At 38.4% G+C, this 14,277-nt stretch overlaps 1 protein-coding gene across 4 annotated transcripts in view; it reads left to right on the top strand.

Annotated features, from left to right (window-relative positions):
- NEBL (nebulette) overlaps positions 1–14,277 on the top strand; it is a 379,293-nt gene that overhangs the window by 288,757 nt on the left and 76,259 nt on the right. For 3 of the 4 annotated variants that reach the window (XM_056114775.1, XM_056114773.1, XM_056114772.1), the window contains exons 6-7: positions 6,099–6,200; positions 7,468–7,569. The exons of the other annotated variant lie outside the window; for it this stretch is intronic. In XM_056114775.1, the coding sequence (XP_055970750.1) occupies positions 6,099–6,200; positions 7,468–7,569 (204 nt within the window). The remainder of the gene's footprint in view (positions 1–6,098; positions 6,201–7,467; positions 7,570–14,277) is intronic. 4 annotated transcript variants of the gene reach the window in all.

The following is a 14,277-nucleotide window of genomic DNA, read 5'->3' as shown; positions in this document are numbered from 1 at the left end:
GTAAAATGGATCATTGTTTTTGTGCAGGATTTAGAATATAACCTGGTGCACTGAACACCACCTGTCCAGAGGAAACTTGTTCATGATACGAAGTAAAGGATCATGAAGAGAGAACAAATGGAGATTCAGAGGCCATAAAATGAGATGATAAAATATAAACAGAGGCTAAAGTGAGTCTGGAGAAATAAGGAAGAAATTTAAAATCATTTTTTGATTGAACTAAAATCTTTAATTGGAAGCAATAAAGAATAAATTTGGCACTGTCGATAAACATGAAGAGGAGGCTCCAGTGGCTAAGAGTTTGTTAGTTTAGTGGTGGGAAGCCATCTGAAATCAGCCCCAGTAAGTAAATGGGGAGAAATTTTTGGTTTACATAATGGGAAAATTCAAGCACCCTTGAGGCGTACTTAGATTCATCTTCCCTGTGTTATCAATCCTTGTCTCCCCTTGCTGCATGGCTGTTACATGGCCCTCTTGCAGACAGATTCTGTCTGTGTGGTTGCAGGGAGACAGCGGGTGTTCCCAGTTACTCGGTAGATCCCAAAGAAAAAGAGAGCAGTTCCCTCTGTCTCAGATCCTTCAAACCAGTCTGACCTGGCTCAGATTATGTGACTGGTTATCTGATTATATATCTTCTTTTTAATCCCTGTTTCCAAAAGGGAGTCTGAATGGCAGCCACTTCTGTTACCAGAAAAGAGAGTGGCTTTTGGTGATTCCATAAAATTATACAGAGTGAGAGTCAGTTGCTAAATATAAAATGCTAGAAGTTAACATGTGCCCCTTTATGAAGGAAAACTTCAAGAAAATGACCCCACTATTTGGAAAAAAGTGAAAGACATTTAGTAATAAAAAATGGATGGAAGAGTTCAAGCATGTAAAGGAATCATTCTGAGTGTTTCTCAAGAAGAAACCAGAATATTCCTTTATAGAATGGGTTTTATACTACTAAAAAGATATTAATATCTTTTAACTATATAAAAATATGATCATTTGATAGTTATCATATTGCCTTTAATAAGACCTATAGAATAAAATGAATAAACTTCATTAAAGGTACAAGAAACAATATGCTTAAAGGAATGACAAAATATAACTTATTCTCCTGGGGAAAGTCTGAAATATAGTTGCGATACCATTTTTTCTTAAGTCATTTTGTAGGTTTAGTACAATGTCCATTAAAATTCCATTTGTTTCCTTTGTGGAATTTAGTAGAATAATTTTGAAGCTCATTAGTGAGAATAAATAATTAAAAGAAAAAATTGAAATAGAAGAGTAGTAACGGGAACTTGGTTAAATGGATATAAATCTTTCGAGTCATACATTTAAGAAATGTGCAAATGAGGCAATGAATGTGAAGTACCTGGTGCTTTATATATGGTGCTTGGTTTTACATAATAAATTATTACCATCATCATTATCAAGATCAGCTTCTCTTCCTTCTCTTACATCCTTTTCCCTTCTTCCCTCCCTCTTTGTTCTTTATTCTTTGCTATGCTTTGAAGACACAGTAGCGACCAAAACCTGAAACATGAAGTTAAATTAACGATCCTCAAACTTGTACCAGTCAAGCCTGGATTGAAGAGTTTCAGCAACCTCTTCTTTCTTCTGATTTTAGACAACAGTCACAAAGAACACCATTCTGTGAGAAGACTGATAGAAATCAGTTCAATGATGCAATATGGTTAAGCACTTTTAGTGTACATTTATTTAGGAAATATAAACACACAAGCACACACACACACACACACACACACACACACACTTTGATCGGACACTTTCTCTGCTGCTGTATAACAGTTTTTACTTTTTGATCCCTGATGGATTACAGTGTGGAGCAAACACGTGTCTGTGATGTGTCAGATACGTGTCTCTCAAATCCAAGGGGCAATTTAGGTGGAAGAGGATGGGTCATCGACTCTGGCAACCACATGACTCTGTCCAGAGCACATTGGGCAGCCTGAAACTCAGGAGTTTGCTGCTTTCAGATGACCCTCCTTCTCAGCTCTATTCCTGTGGACCATCCCTCAGCAGTGACCTGTGATATTCTAGAAAGTTCCGCCAGCGACAGAGAAGAAGGTCTGGTGCTTTTCTCCGGTGGGACTCTGTGGGGTCTGCTTGTTTGAATCTGCAGCTCATGTCAATCTTAATATTTGTTTTGAGTCGCATATGCCGGCCTCTAATTTGCAATTTACATGGATGATGGGGTCCTATTCAGAATCCTGCTCTGGGCCTTTGTGTTGCTCACCTCTCCTCAGGCAGGCATCAGGCTGAACAGCCTGTAATTAGGTAACCCTGGAAAAGCTTGGATTGCTGAAAGGTTGCAGCTCTTTTCAAAAAGTAAGGATTTCCATTTTTACCCTCATTCTTTCCAAACAAAAAGCCATTTACCCCCTGTGGTTTTCATATGAATGCAGTAACTTAGAAACTGTTCTTTTGTAGGTGGATAATCATTTTGGTTTGTTTTCACCTGAGACTCAGGTTTTGTTTACACAGCTTGTGTTTAACTCAGTGTAGGCAGAGGTCCATTGGTCTTCATTGGTTCACCATTGTGTTGCTTTTTTAAACCAAAGAAATTGACATATTTTAAATCGCCCACATGTAAAAATCACTCCACCAAAGAGCTCCCGTTTTTTCCAGCTTGTTCTTAAGATGTGCTCCCTGGATCCACAAAGCTTACCCGGAATTACTTGTTAAGTAGTCCTGTGAAAATAGAAATCCTGAATAAAACAGATGTTCTTGCTGAAATTATGCTAATTGTATTTAAGCTATGTTCACTTGTTAGACAGGTTCGTGATTTTGAACACAGTTTAAAAAAATTGGTCTTTGTGCTAAGGCCAACACAACCACTTAAAAAGAGTAAATAGAAATGTATATAAATATTTTATTGAAATAAATCACATAATATGCAGAAAGTCTGCTGAAGTATTAATGCATCATCATTTTTTAAACTTAGCTCTCTTATTATTTATAATTTCTTATTATCCTTGAAAGAAGTAAGAAAGTACCTCTGTATGTGTATCAGTGGTGTGTGTGTGTGTGTGTGTGTGTGTGTGTGTATGTGTGTGTGTGTGTGTGTGTGTGTGTATGTGTGTGTGTGTGTGTGTGTGTGTGTGTGTGTGAACTCTGGAGTTAGAAAAGAAGAGAGTAATATTATCTAGATTTTTGTTTCTCAACCTTTTTTCTGATGATGGTCCCTTTCAACCTTGTTTTCTTCTTTTGGTCGCCTGTCATACAAGTTGGTCCCTAGTTTTGTGCTATGACCCCTTGTCACCCATTTATACAGTTTTCACCTGTGACCCCCTTGGAATATCCTAGGGCCCAAAGAGGACCATAGGGCTCCCTTTTGAGAAACACTGATCTACAGTATGCCATAATACTCAGTTGGTATTTAATGAATATGTAGATTTGGGAGAACCATTTACTGAAATTCTATTAGAGACAGTTAAGAATGAACTTAATGGAGCCAGAGTGATAATATGGATAAAGTGCTTGTTGTACTTGCTTTGCACATAACTGATTGGGCTTTGGTCCCCCAATTCCTCCAGGAGTGATCCCTGAGCAGAGTCCTGAACCACACCTGACCCCAAATAACAAGACAAAACTAAAAAATTTTTATTGAAGTATTATATTTTACCATAAGGAATTTTTAATAAGTACCTCAGAAGATGCATTGCACAAGTTTGCAAGCAATATTAGAAAAATTTATTCTGAATAGCTGAAGACCTCCAGAACCAGCCACAGCCATGCTTAAGACTGCTCTCCACACATTCAGACAAGCCTCATGCATAAAGGAACCGGCAGAGAAACCCAGGTGTGCGGGACCCAGGGCTGAGATCTCCAAGCCTGCTCAGATCAGGACTGGGCCTCCGCCATCCAGATCCCCCATCTTCCAGTAGTTAGGCATTACACCCACCAACTGCCCCCAGCACCGCGTAATCCCATCAATGGCCAAGACCCAGAGACAGCCAAAACCGATCTCCTGGAAGCATGCGGCCGCATTCAATTTCTTATTGTCTAGTTCTCACTCTCAGAGAATCTGGCAGGCTACCGAGAGTATCCTGCCCGCACAGCAGAGTCTGGCAAGCTCCCCATGGCATATTCAAAATGCCAAAACCCAGTAACAATGATGGGTCTCATTCCCCTGATCCTGAAAGAGCCTCCAATGTGGCACTTGCTAAAATTTCAGGGCTAAGACGAATGGAGACATTACTGGTGCCTGCTTGAGGAAATTGATGAACAGTGGGATGACAATGATACAGTGACAGTGATTCTGAACAGAATTTAATTGTATATTGTGTGTAGTATCCAGTTGTACTTTCCTGTTTTCTAGCATTCATTGTGAAAATGAAGATAATTTTAAGAATCTCACCTTATTCTTTGCATTGGAGCGATAGCACAGCGGGTAGGGCGTCTGCCTTGCACGCGGCCAACATGGCCGACCCGAGTTCGATTCCTCCGCCCCTCTCGGAGAGCCCGGCAAGCTACCGAGAGTATTCGATATGCCAGACACAGTAACAACAAAGTCTCCAATGGAGACGTTACTGGGCCCGCTCGAGCATTATAACATGAAGAGAATCAAATATAATGAACATGTGATCTGCCAAATAAAAATCACTCTCACTTTCACTGTCCTCCCGTTGTTCATCGATTTGCTCGAGCAGGCCCAGTAACATTGTGAGACTTTTTACTGTGTTTGGCATATTGAATACGTCACGGGTAGCTTGCCAGGCTTTGCTGTGCAGGTGAGATACTCTCGGGGGTATCTCAATGATAGAACATTTGACTTCCAAATAAAAATACATCTGTAAATAGCTAAACATCCCTGCAGCTTATAATTGGTCTTGGGTAGAGAAGTGGACAGATATTCACCATAGGCCATCAGACTAGTTCACCACAGCATCTCTCCCCATTTATTAGTTGAGTTAATGTAATCTAAATGCCTGCTATCAATAAAGTACACTTGGTAACATTTATTTTCCTTTGATATTTTACAACTAATTTAGATGTTATTTTTGCACTCCTCTGGGGGCCCTGGGATGCCCTGAGCAGTTCTCAGCCAACTGACCAGTGGTCTACTGAGAGTCCAGTGGGAGGGTTCGAGTGCTGGTTAAGTCATCATGGCCATCATGGCTGTGCAGTGCTCAGGGGCCTCCAGAGCTGTACCAAGTGATGGTATCTGGGGACTGAACTAGGATTGTGTGTATGCAAGAATATTATTCAACCCCTGCACTATATCTCTGGCCCTTATCATTCTCTTTAAACTTCTGTTTTTCTGTACTTAAGCCTGAAAGTATTTTTCATATTTGATAGAGTTTGAATATCTCTTTGTTTTGTGTTTGTTTCTGGGACACACCCAGGGCTTACTCCTGGCTCTGCACTCAGGGATCACTCCTGGTAGGCTAGGCTCTAGGGACTGTATGGGATGCTGGGGATTCACCTGGTTCGGCCACTTGCAAAGCAGATTTCCTACCTACTGTACTGTAACTCTGGCCTGAGTGTGAATATATTAATCTCATTACTTTTAATATGTTTAGTTATTTAATTAAGGTATTGTGATAGTATTGACTAGCTAATAAAGCTCCCATTACCCTAAACTATTTCTCTCAGACATAGACATTTTATGACACTGACCAGGAAAGTGTGTGAATGGGAGGGTGGGCAATGTAGTAACAGAGCTTCACATACTGAGGAAGGGAGTTTCTCCATAGTCCTGGAGCTCATCATGCCTTTACTAGGCATTGAGTAAACAGGCAAGTTATAAGCCTGACTGAGGATCTTTGCGTGTGAACAGACCATATACACATTAACACATACTAGGATGCTTATGACAGTAGTAAATGTAAAATAAAAGCCTGAGTGCTTTTGTACTGATTGCTGGGTTCACATTTCTTTATTGTATAAGTAAAGTTCATGTGCAATAATGGCAATGACAATGTAACAAGAGGGTATACCCAACTGAATAAATTTTGTATGGAAACATTTTTTAAAAAAAGAATTTATGCTTAGTCTACTCTTTTTGTTAATCATGGCAAAGATGTGTAATGTCATGGATATTAAGGCTTGTAACTATATAAAATCTCTAATTTCTCTTTGCTCAGATTTCTTACAGGAAAGATGTGCAGGATACTCACTTGTATAATGCAGAGCTCGACAGACCAGACATCAAGAAGGCAACACAGATCTCCAAGATCATAAGCAATGTAATCTTTCTTTCATATCTTGAGCAGATATGATTTCTTACTTTTGCATTAGGTAAAGCATGACTTTGGTAGGTGGATGAATGAGTTAATGAGTGAAATTAATCAATCTGAATTAATGGCGTCTCAGTCTTTCAGTCTGGGTTAGCCACTTGACTGTGTAAGTTGTTTAGATCCATGTATGACCCACTCAGATTTAACAGTGGCTGGTGTCACCATACTTAGAAATATTTAGATATAAGAATACATTTGAATGTCTCAGTCAAGGTTGTTAGTCTTCCGGCCCCAGGTCACTTACTGTCCTCCCCAAAATTTCTCCTATGTTGCTCCTATGTTGTTGCCATTGGCTATATAGATTTTCTTCTGTTAAAATTTAACCGTGTACATTTCCTATATAACTTGACTATTTCCTGGTTTTCTGGAAGATCTCCTCTGTGGATAATACTATTTTACGTAACCATACCTAAAAACCTGTTTTAAAATGATGCCTTAGGGGCTGGAGCAATAGCACGGCAGGTAGGGCGTTTGTTTGCCTTGCACGTGGCCTACCTGAGTTCGATTCCCAGCATCCCATATGGTCCCCTGAGCACCCACTCTGAGTGCAGAGCCAGGAATAACCCCTGAGCATTGCCAGGTGTGACCCAAAAAGTAAAAAAATGCCTTAGGGGCCAGAGATAGTACAAGAAGGCAGGGCACTTGTTTTGCACCCAGCTGAGTCAGGTTCAGTCTCCTGCAACCCATGTAGTCCCCTGAGCACCTCCAGGAGCACTTCTGGATTGCAAAGCCAGGAGCTACCCCTGAGCATCACTGGTTGTGCCCCTGTACAAAAAAAATGATGGCTTAACTTGAACCAAGTATACCCTAAAAACTAATAATTATATATTAAATTAACTGCATGTTACTTAAACAGGGGGAAAGGGGAAGAGATGCCGGTGAGTTTTTGACTTTAAAAGCTATCAGTATATAGAATGCAGGATCCTCCTTAACCAAAAATGACCACCTCACTCGTTTTTAAAAGCTGCTTAAACATAAATACAATAATGATGAGTAGATACATAGACTGAAAATTAGTAATTACTTAACTGCAAAAAAATTGTGTGTTTAAATAACCATAATTTAAAGTCGATGCCTGCCTTAGCATGACAGTGTGTGGTTAATTGAAAGGAATATTTTTTATAGACTCGGGACCTATTTTATTTCATTTTGGTTACTGTTAGTATAATTCTTCATTGTAAAGTAGACATATTTAAAATGCTTTTCCCCCTTTTAGGCAGAATACAAGAAAGGAAAAGGAGTAATGAATAAAGAGCCTGCTGTAATTGGAAGACCAGACTTTGAACATGCTGTGGAAGCTTCTAAACTTTCTAGTCAAGTAAGACCCTAGTGATAATTCCACAATGATTTTATTCAGAGATTTGGTTTCAGCAGCATGGAAAAGTGTTTCATTTTAGGTAATTAATTGCAAGAACAAACAAAGGTAATGTTTCTGAAATTTATTTAAGATAGGATTGTAATAATTATAAATTCATGACTGGAAATATTAAGTCAAATTTTAAGCATAAAACAGTTTTCCTTTCTCCCAATTCAAATTCAAGTCTTTTTGAATGAATTTAGCCACATTGTCTGATTTTTCAGGATTTCTAGAATTCAGTAATAGTCATACCAAAGAAGTATATTTCTGTTTAAGCACAGACACAAAATTTAAGAAAAATATCAATTTCCTCAATTTGAAAGTGCTTAAGTTTATTTACAAAATAATAAAGGATGATAAAAAGGAAGACAACTTTGAAATTTATCAAAGAACATAAATTAAAATCTGAAAAAGTACAGAGCATGTTTTTTTAAAATTTTTTTTTTTATTAGTGAGACATATGAGGTACAGTTGTAGACTTACAAATTTTTGTGCTTGGGTTTCAATTATACAATGATCAAATGCTCTGAATGTTATTTTTTTTAATTGAAATTCTCAACAGAGGAAAAATTTTGATTCCCCCAAAGTAACATACAATTGTTAAGTGTCAGACAGTTTCAAATGGACTCTGACAAAGGTGTTGTCTTTATTTTTCTGTTTGGGTTTTTTTTAAATTGTAAAATATAGAGAAATGATTTTAGAGTTGAATGGGAAGGTAATATTTCGGATTAGCATTTGAAAGAATGAAAATGAAAAACAGTGAAAGAGAATTTAAGTTATGAGTTATCATAATATAAAGTTATATATAATATAATACCATAATATAACATTTGGTTAATATTAGTTTGGTATAATAAGATATAATAATAATCAGGATAGGATGCAGAATTCTAAAATATAATCCAATATGTATAAGAATTTAATATATTATAAAAATGTTGATTCATGTCAATGAAAAAAAGTGTATTAGCTAAAAAATAGTGCTGATATAATGACTATCCATCAGGATAGAGTTAAAATTGGACCTGAATCTTAAATCATATGAAAATGAATTCCAGTTGGAGTAAAGATGTGAATATAAACACTAAAATATTTTTAGCAATTTTAAAAAGAACCCAGGAGACTCTGTGTATACTACTTAGACATAATAGTGTTGTTCTAAAATAAGACTGGAGGGCCACAAGCTTTAAAAGAATAGTTAGACATATTTGACTATTTAAAAATTTAAAACTTTTACAATGCTAGAAGATACATTTACTGACTGAACAATGGTAGCAAACAGTGACTTAATATATTTATAATGTTTTTAGCTTATAAAATAGCCATTCTTCATGTTGCAAAACCCTTCACATTTAATTTTATTAATTTTTACTTGAAGCAACATTGCATTATAACATTATATAAGTTTCAGGTTCATATCACTGAAAAATCACAAGGTGCTTAGATTATTTAAATTCAACACGAAAAATCCAATTCTAATCTTCACCATACAGTTTTTCCCTGAATTCAATTTATCCATGTTCTTCTAGCTCTTCATGGAGAGACACGAGGGTACGATTAGTTATATAGTTTAAACACTTATTTTTATTAGATTATTTATTTTTGGCTTTTGGATCAAACCGGAACTGCTCAGGGCTTACTCTTGGCTTTGTGCTCAGAGATCACTCCTGGCAGTACTCAGGGAACCGTATGGGGTGACAGGGAACAAACCTGGGTTGGCCACATGCAAGAAAATGTCTTTCCCACTGTACCGTTTCTTTGGCTTTTCTATATATACAGATGTAAATTTTTCATTGTTTATATTTCCAATGATAATATATTTAGCCCACCCATGTTATTACTAGTGGCTTTATTTTGTCTTTTTCTACTGGTGAAAAGTATTCCATTTTGCATGTACAACACATCACCTTTTAAATAATTATGGGCAAAGTTTTCAGTTCCTGACATGAGGAGTATCTCTTCAAATTTGTGTTTTTGCTCTGTTTTGGTAAATACCCAGAATTGAGATAATTGGATTGTATGGAATTTTAGTATTTTAATTTTGGAGGCCTTTTGATACTCTTCTCTGTTTACACTTCCACAGTCTAGAATTTTCCCTTTATTCCACATTCTCTCCAATGCATACTGTTTCTTGTCTTTTGAATAATAGCCATTCTCACAGGTGTGAGGTGATATAGGTCATTGTTGTTTTGCAAAGACCTTTATTGAATATATTTCAAAATGGAAGGATAAAAATAGAAAAAAGCCATAAAATCTAACTGAAGAACACAAAACAACACATGAACTGTCACTGTCATTGTCCTCCCGTTGTTTTGTTTATTGATTTGCTCAAGTGGCCCCAGTAACGTTTCCATTGTGAGACTTGTTGTTACTGTGTTTGGTATATTGAATACGTCATGGGGAGTTTTCCGGGCTTTGCTGTGAGGGAGAGATACTCTCGGTAGCTTGCCGGGCTCTCTGAGAGGGGCGGAGGACTAGAACCCAGGTCTGCTGGGTTAACCGCATGTAAGGCAGATGCCCTACCCGCTGTGCTATCTCTCCAGCCCAACACATGAACAAATGAAAAAAATTGCTGGGCTGTTGACACAGAGGTCTCCATATCATTTAAATGTTAATTATTCCCAAAGCAATTAAAAAAAATCCATGTGTCTTCAATTAGAATCCAAACAGGGTTAATTTTTGTGAAGAAAATCAAACACTGAAATAAATCAAATAGTTTGAGTTTAGGCGGAGAAGGGAAAGGCCTAAAAATTACTTTCTGAAGTATATAAAGAATACAAAGTAGGTTTCGAACATTTGGCAAAATATTTGTAATACAGTTGGTGTGATAACATTTTAATATCCAGTGTACTCACAGGTTCCTTAATATTGAAAAGAAATAGATGAAAAAATCTACCAGAAAAATAAGCGGAGGAGAATAGGCAATTTATAGGTATAGCCAACAAACATAAAAAATTTTAAAAGTAGGTAACGTGGCTACAGGTGTTAACATACACAGTTTACTGTACAGAGTTACTGACGCTGCCTATGCACCACTATCACTACCGTGCCCAATTCCCACCACCAGTGTCTTTATGTTACTTGTCTCCCTCTTTTTTTTCTCCATTCCCTCCCCTCACTGCTTGGTAATCTGTATTTTGTTATCTGAGGCCAAAGTCTTGTTATTATCCTTCGATACTTATCCATTCTGTTGCACCAAGGAATGTTTTGAAAGGATGCTCACATTTATTTGCAGGGGGAAAATGCCAATAAAAAAAAAGTGAAATGTTGTTTCTACCTCTCACCTTCTGTAAGGTTTTCAGCAGGGCTGGAGTGTGAATGGTTCTGTGTAGATTGTAGATTGGAATGAAATTGGTTAAAAGGGAGGGAAGGCACCGCCCAATTGGTTAAAAAGGAGGGAAGGCACCCCAAACAAAGGGTGGATTTCCCCAAAAGCAGATGCTCCAAGAAAGGTGAGGTGGGTAGGAATGTACAGGAAACTGGGGATTGGTGTGTGCTGAGTTTAGTTTCTGGTTGAGGATGACTATCAGTGTCCCATTTCCTTGGATTTAGACCATATTGACAGAGCAGCTTAGCAATCACGGGTTGGCTAATGAAGGAAAAAAAAAGGCATATCACAACATGGAGCATTTGAAGAGTCAAGCACAGGAAAGGGAGTCCCCAGTATCCTGTCTTCCCCATCTAAATAATAGGCTCCTTGAATGTACCTCTCCTATGGGGTAAGAGATGGGGAATGTTGAGCAGCGAGGCACTGGGACGAAATTGCCTTTTAAAGAAGGATAAGGCAGCAGCACCATGGTCTCTAGACCAGCTGGAACTCAGTTACGCTGCTAAACTCTTCCTGCCCTCAGTACTTCAAAAGACATGTGGCTCATTTGATGGGGTTAATAGGAGGCAGAGAGAGATGAGTGAGGATGTATCTTAGACAGACTTTACAGTGTGCAAGGCACTTTCTTGCAAAGTAACTTTGTGGCTTAGAAAACTGTTGCTCTGCCAACATTGGATGACCCTCCCCCAAGGAGCTGTGAGCTTGAGATCTACCGATCTACAGGAAAGATTGGCACATGCAGAGCCAGCAGCTGTTCTGGGATCACTTTAGATTTCCAGCGTAGCGCTGTGACTTGTGAGGGTTTCAGCCTTTCCTGGGGTCAAAGACTAATTCCCCATAAGCTGAAGGGGAGAATCAATAGATTCTAGAAAAGTAGTACATTTGGGTCAGGAGGTTAAGAAAATGTGCTCAGGAGTAGGACAGCCTGAATTCAATTTAGGGATTGCAGATTGCTGGGCCGGTGACCTTGCACCTTTAGTTCCATAGTTGTCCGAATCTGTTCCAGTTTCTGCATCTCCCATTCCTCAGGGTGGTTTCGAGTGCCAATGAATTACTTGGAGTAAATTACTGAGAATGCTTACTGACCCTGGAAATACTCCATAATTTCCTAGGAATTATTTTGGTGTCTGTTCAGAGTAGTTTTCCTTTCTTTGTTTTTATATGAAACAGGAATAGAAACAAAACAAACAGGAATAGAAACCCTAGCTAGTTTCTGTTCTTAAATTCACTTCTTTCTCATCTTATTTAAACATTTATTTTCAAATTTCTAGTTCAGTTACCCAAAACCTTATGAGTGATCCCCTCCCATGAGATTTTGTTTTATTTGTTTACTTATTTTAATGAAGCAGCATAGTTTTTATTTAGAGAGGGATGTGTCACTGTCACTGTTCTCCCGTTGTTCATCGATTTGCTCGAGCGGGCCCAGTAACGTCTCCATTGTGAGACTTTGTTGTTACTGTGTTTGGCATATTGAATATGTCACGGGTAGCTTGCCAGGCTTTGCCATGCAGGCAAGATACTCTCGGTAGCTTGCCGGGCTCTCCAAGAGGGGCAGAGGAATCGAACCCGGCTCATCCTGGCTGGCTGCACACAAGGCAATAGCCCTACCCGCTGTGCTATCCTCCAGCCCAGAGAGGGATGTGAAAGGAGAGAAAGAGAAGAGTGTGTTCAAAAGAGAACATGGACTTTTTGAGGAAAGGAGAAAATAGCCTCTTCCATGAGATTTTATATCTTTAAAAATACTTAAGGTATTTCACAATTAAATGAGCCGATACTTAAGCAGATTATAATTTGTCAGAGAACTTATTATATTGATCCTCTTAACTATGAACTGACAATTCTGACTCATTTAATGAAATATAAATTCATCATAATGGGGAAAACTGAGTAATGAATATATACAATCATTGTAATGAATTCAATATGTTCCATTTGTATCATCAAATGCATCAACTAGAAATGAGGATAGAAAGTGTATCTGGACTGGACCATAGTACAGGGGTTTGTTTGCCTTGCATGTGGTCAATCTTCGTTTTATCTCCAGTACTGCATCTGAGCACTGCCAGGAGTGATCCTTGAGCATGGAACCAGGAGTACTGAGTGTGACTCAAGCACCCCCCCCCCACACACACAAATATATAGAAGTGTTGCTACTGATTTTCATTGTCAATTTTGAAGATCATGCACTCTCTTGTTCCTAAACTAATGAGAGTCTGGATTCTGGAGTCTTCAAAGACAAATGAAAACGTAGATGGAATGATTAAGGAATGCAATAAGGAGGGAGGCTGGAGGCAGGATGCAGGAAAGAAATACCGGACAGCAGCACTGGAAGGGTTGTGAGAGATGGGGATGACAGCACTCATGATGTGGAGCGACATAACACACCTGATGATAAGAGATCACAAAGCGAGGGGGCAGAATCTTCCCATTTTACCTGTAAACTGAGCTTCGTGAGACAGAACCAAGGAAAGGTCATGGGCATGCTAAAAGTAGTCTATAGACCAAACATGATTGCCACTCAATGCCTCTCTGGCAAAACACAGTACCCAAAAGAAGAGAGAGAGAACAAGGGGGAATGCCCTGCCACAGCGGCAGGGTGGGACGGGGGGGGGGGGATGGGGGGTGGGAGGGATGCTAGGACCCGAGATGGGGGAGGATGGGCACTGGTGGAGGGATGGGTACTTGATCATTGTATAACTGAAACCCAAGCACAAAAATTTATAAGTCTATAAATGTACCTCATGGTGTTTCACTAATAAAAAAAATGATTAAATAAAAAAAAAAGAAAAGGTCATGGAAACACATATTAGAACCTTTCTAGGTCAACATATAAAAAGGCTTTGCTTCCAGAGTCACAAAATTTTTCCCTTTTCAATTTTGGCAACATCCTTAAAGAGCAGTTTTAGGGGCTCACAGGCCTGGAACTCTTCCAGGCCACCAATCTAATATAAAAAAAAACAAACAAAAAGCAAAGAAACAAAAAACAAACCAAAGAAAACCTCACCAAACTTAGGAGATTCATGTAATTGTGATCTGGTAATGAAAAGAAGAACAGTAAAAACATAAAAGTAAGTTTCATATTTTCAATTTTTGTAATTTCAAGATAAATGATAGGTATACTGACCAGCATCTTGGTTGTCAATAAATTCACTGTCAAGCCCTCAACTTAAACCTCCGGAGTGGTTAATTTGTTTATATCTTCCTACATGGCCATAATCCATCCTGATTTGTCTAAGGCTAGGTGATGAATGGAGTTCCTCGTTAGTTTGATCATGTTAGGCAAACTTTTGCATTTATAATAATTCATGTTAGTTCTTAGATGACATTGATATGCTGTTAAG

Source organism: Sorex fumeus, unplaced genomic scaffold (genome assembly GCF_029834395.1).
Source record: "Sorex fumeus unplaced genomic scaffold, SorFum_2.1 ptg000026l, whole genome shotgun sequence".
Taxonomy (NCBI): Eukaryota; Metazoa; Chordata; class Mammalia; order Eulipotyphla; family Soricidae; genus Sorex; species Sorex fumeus.
The sequence above is the reverse complement of the archived record's forward strand: the minus strand, read 5'-3'. Positions and strand labels throughout refer to the sequence as shown.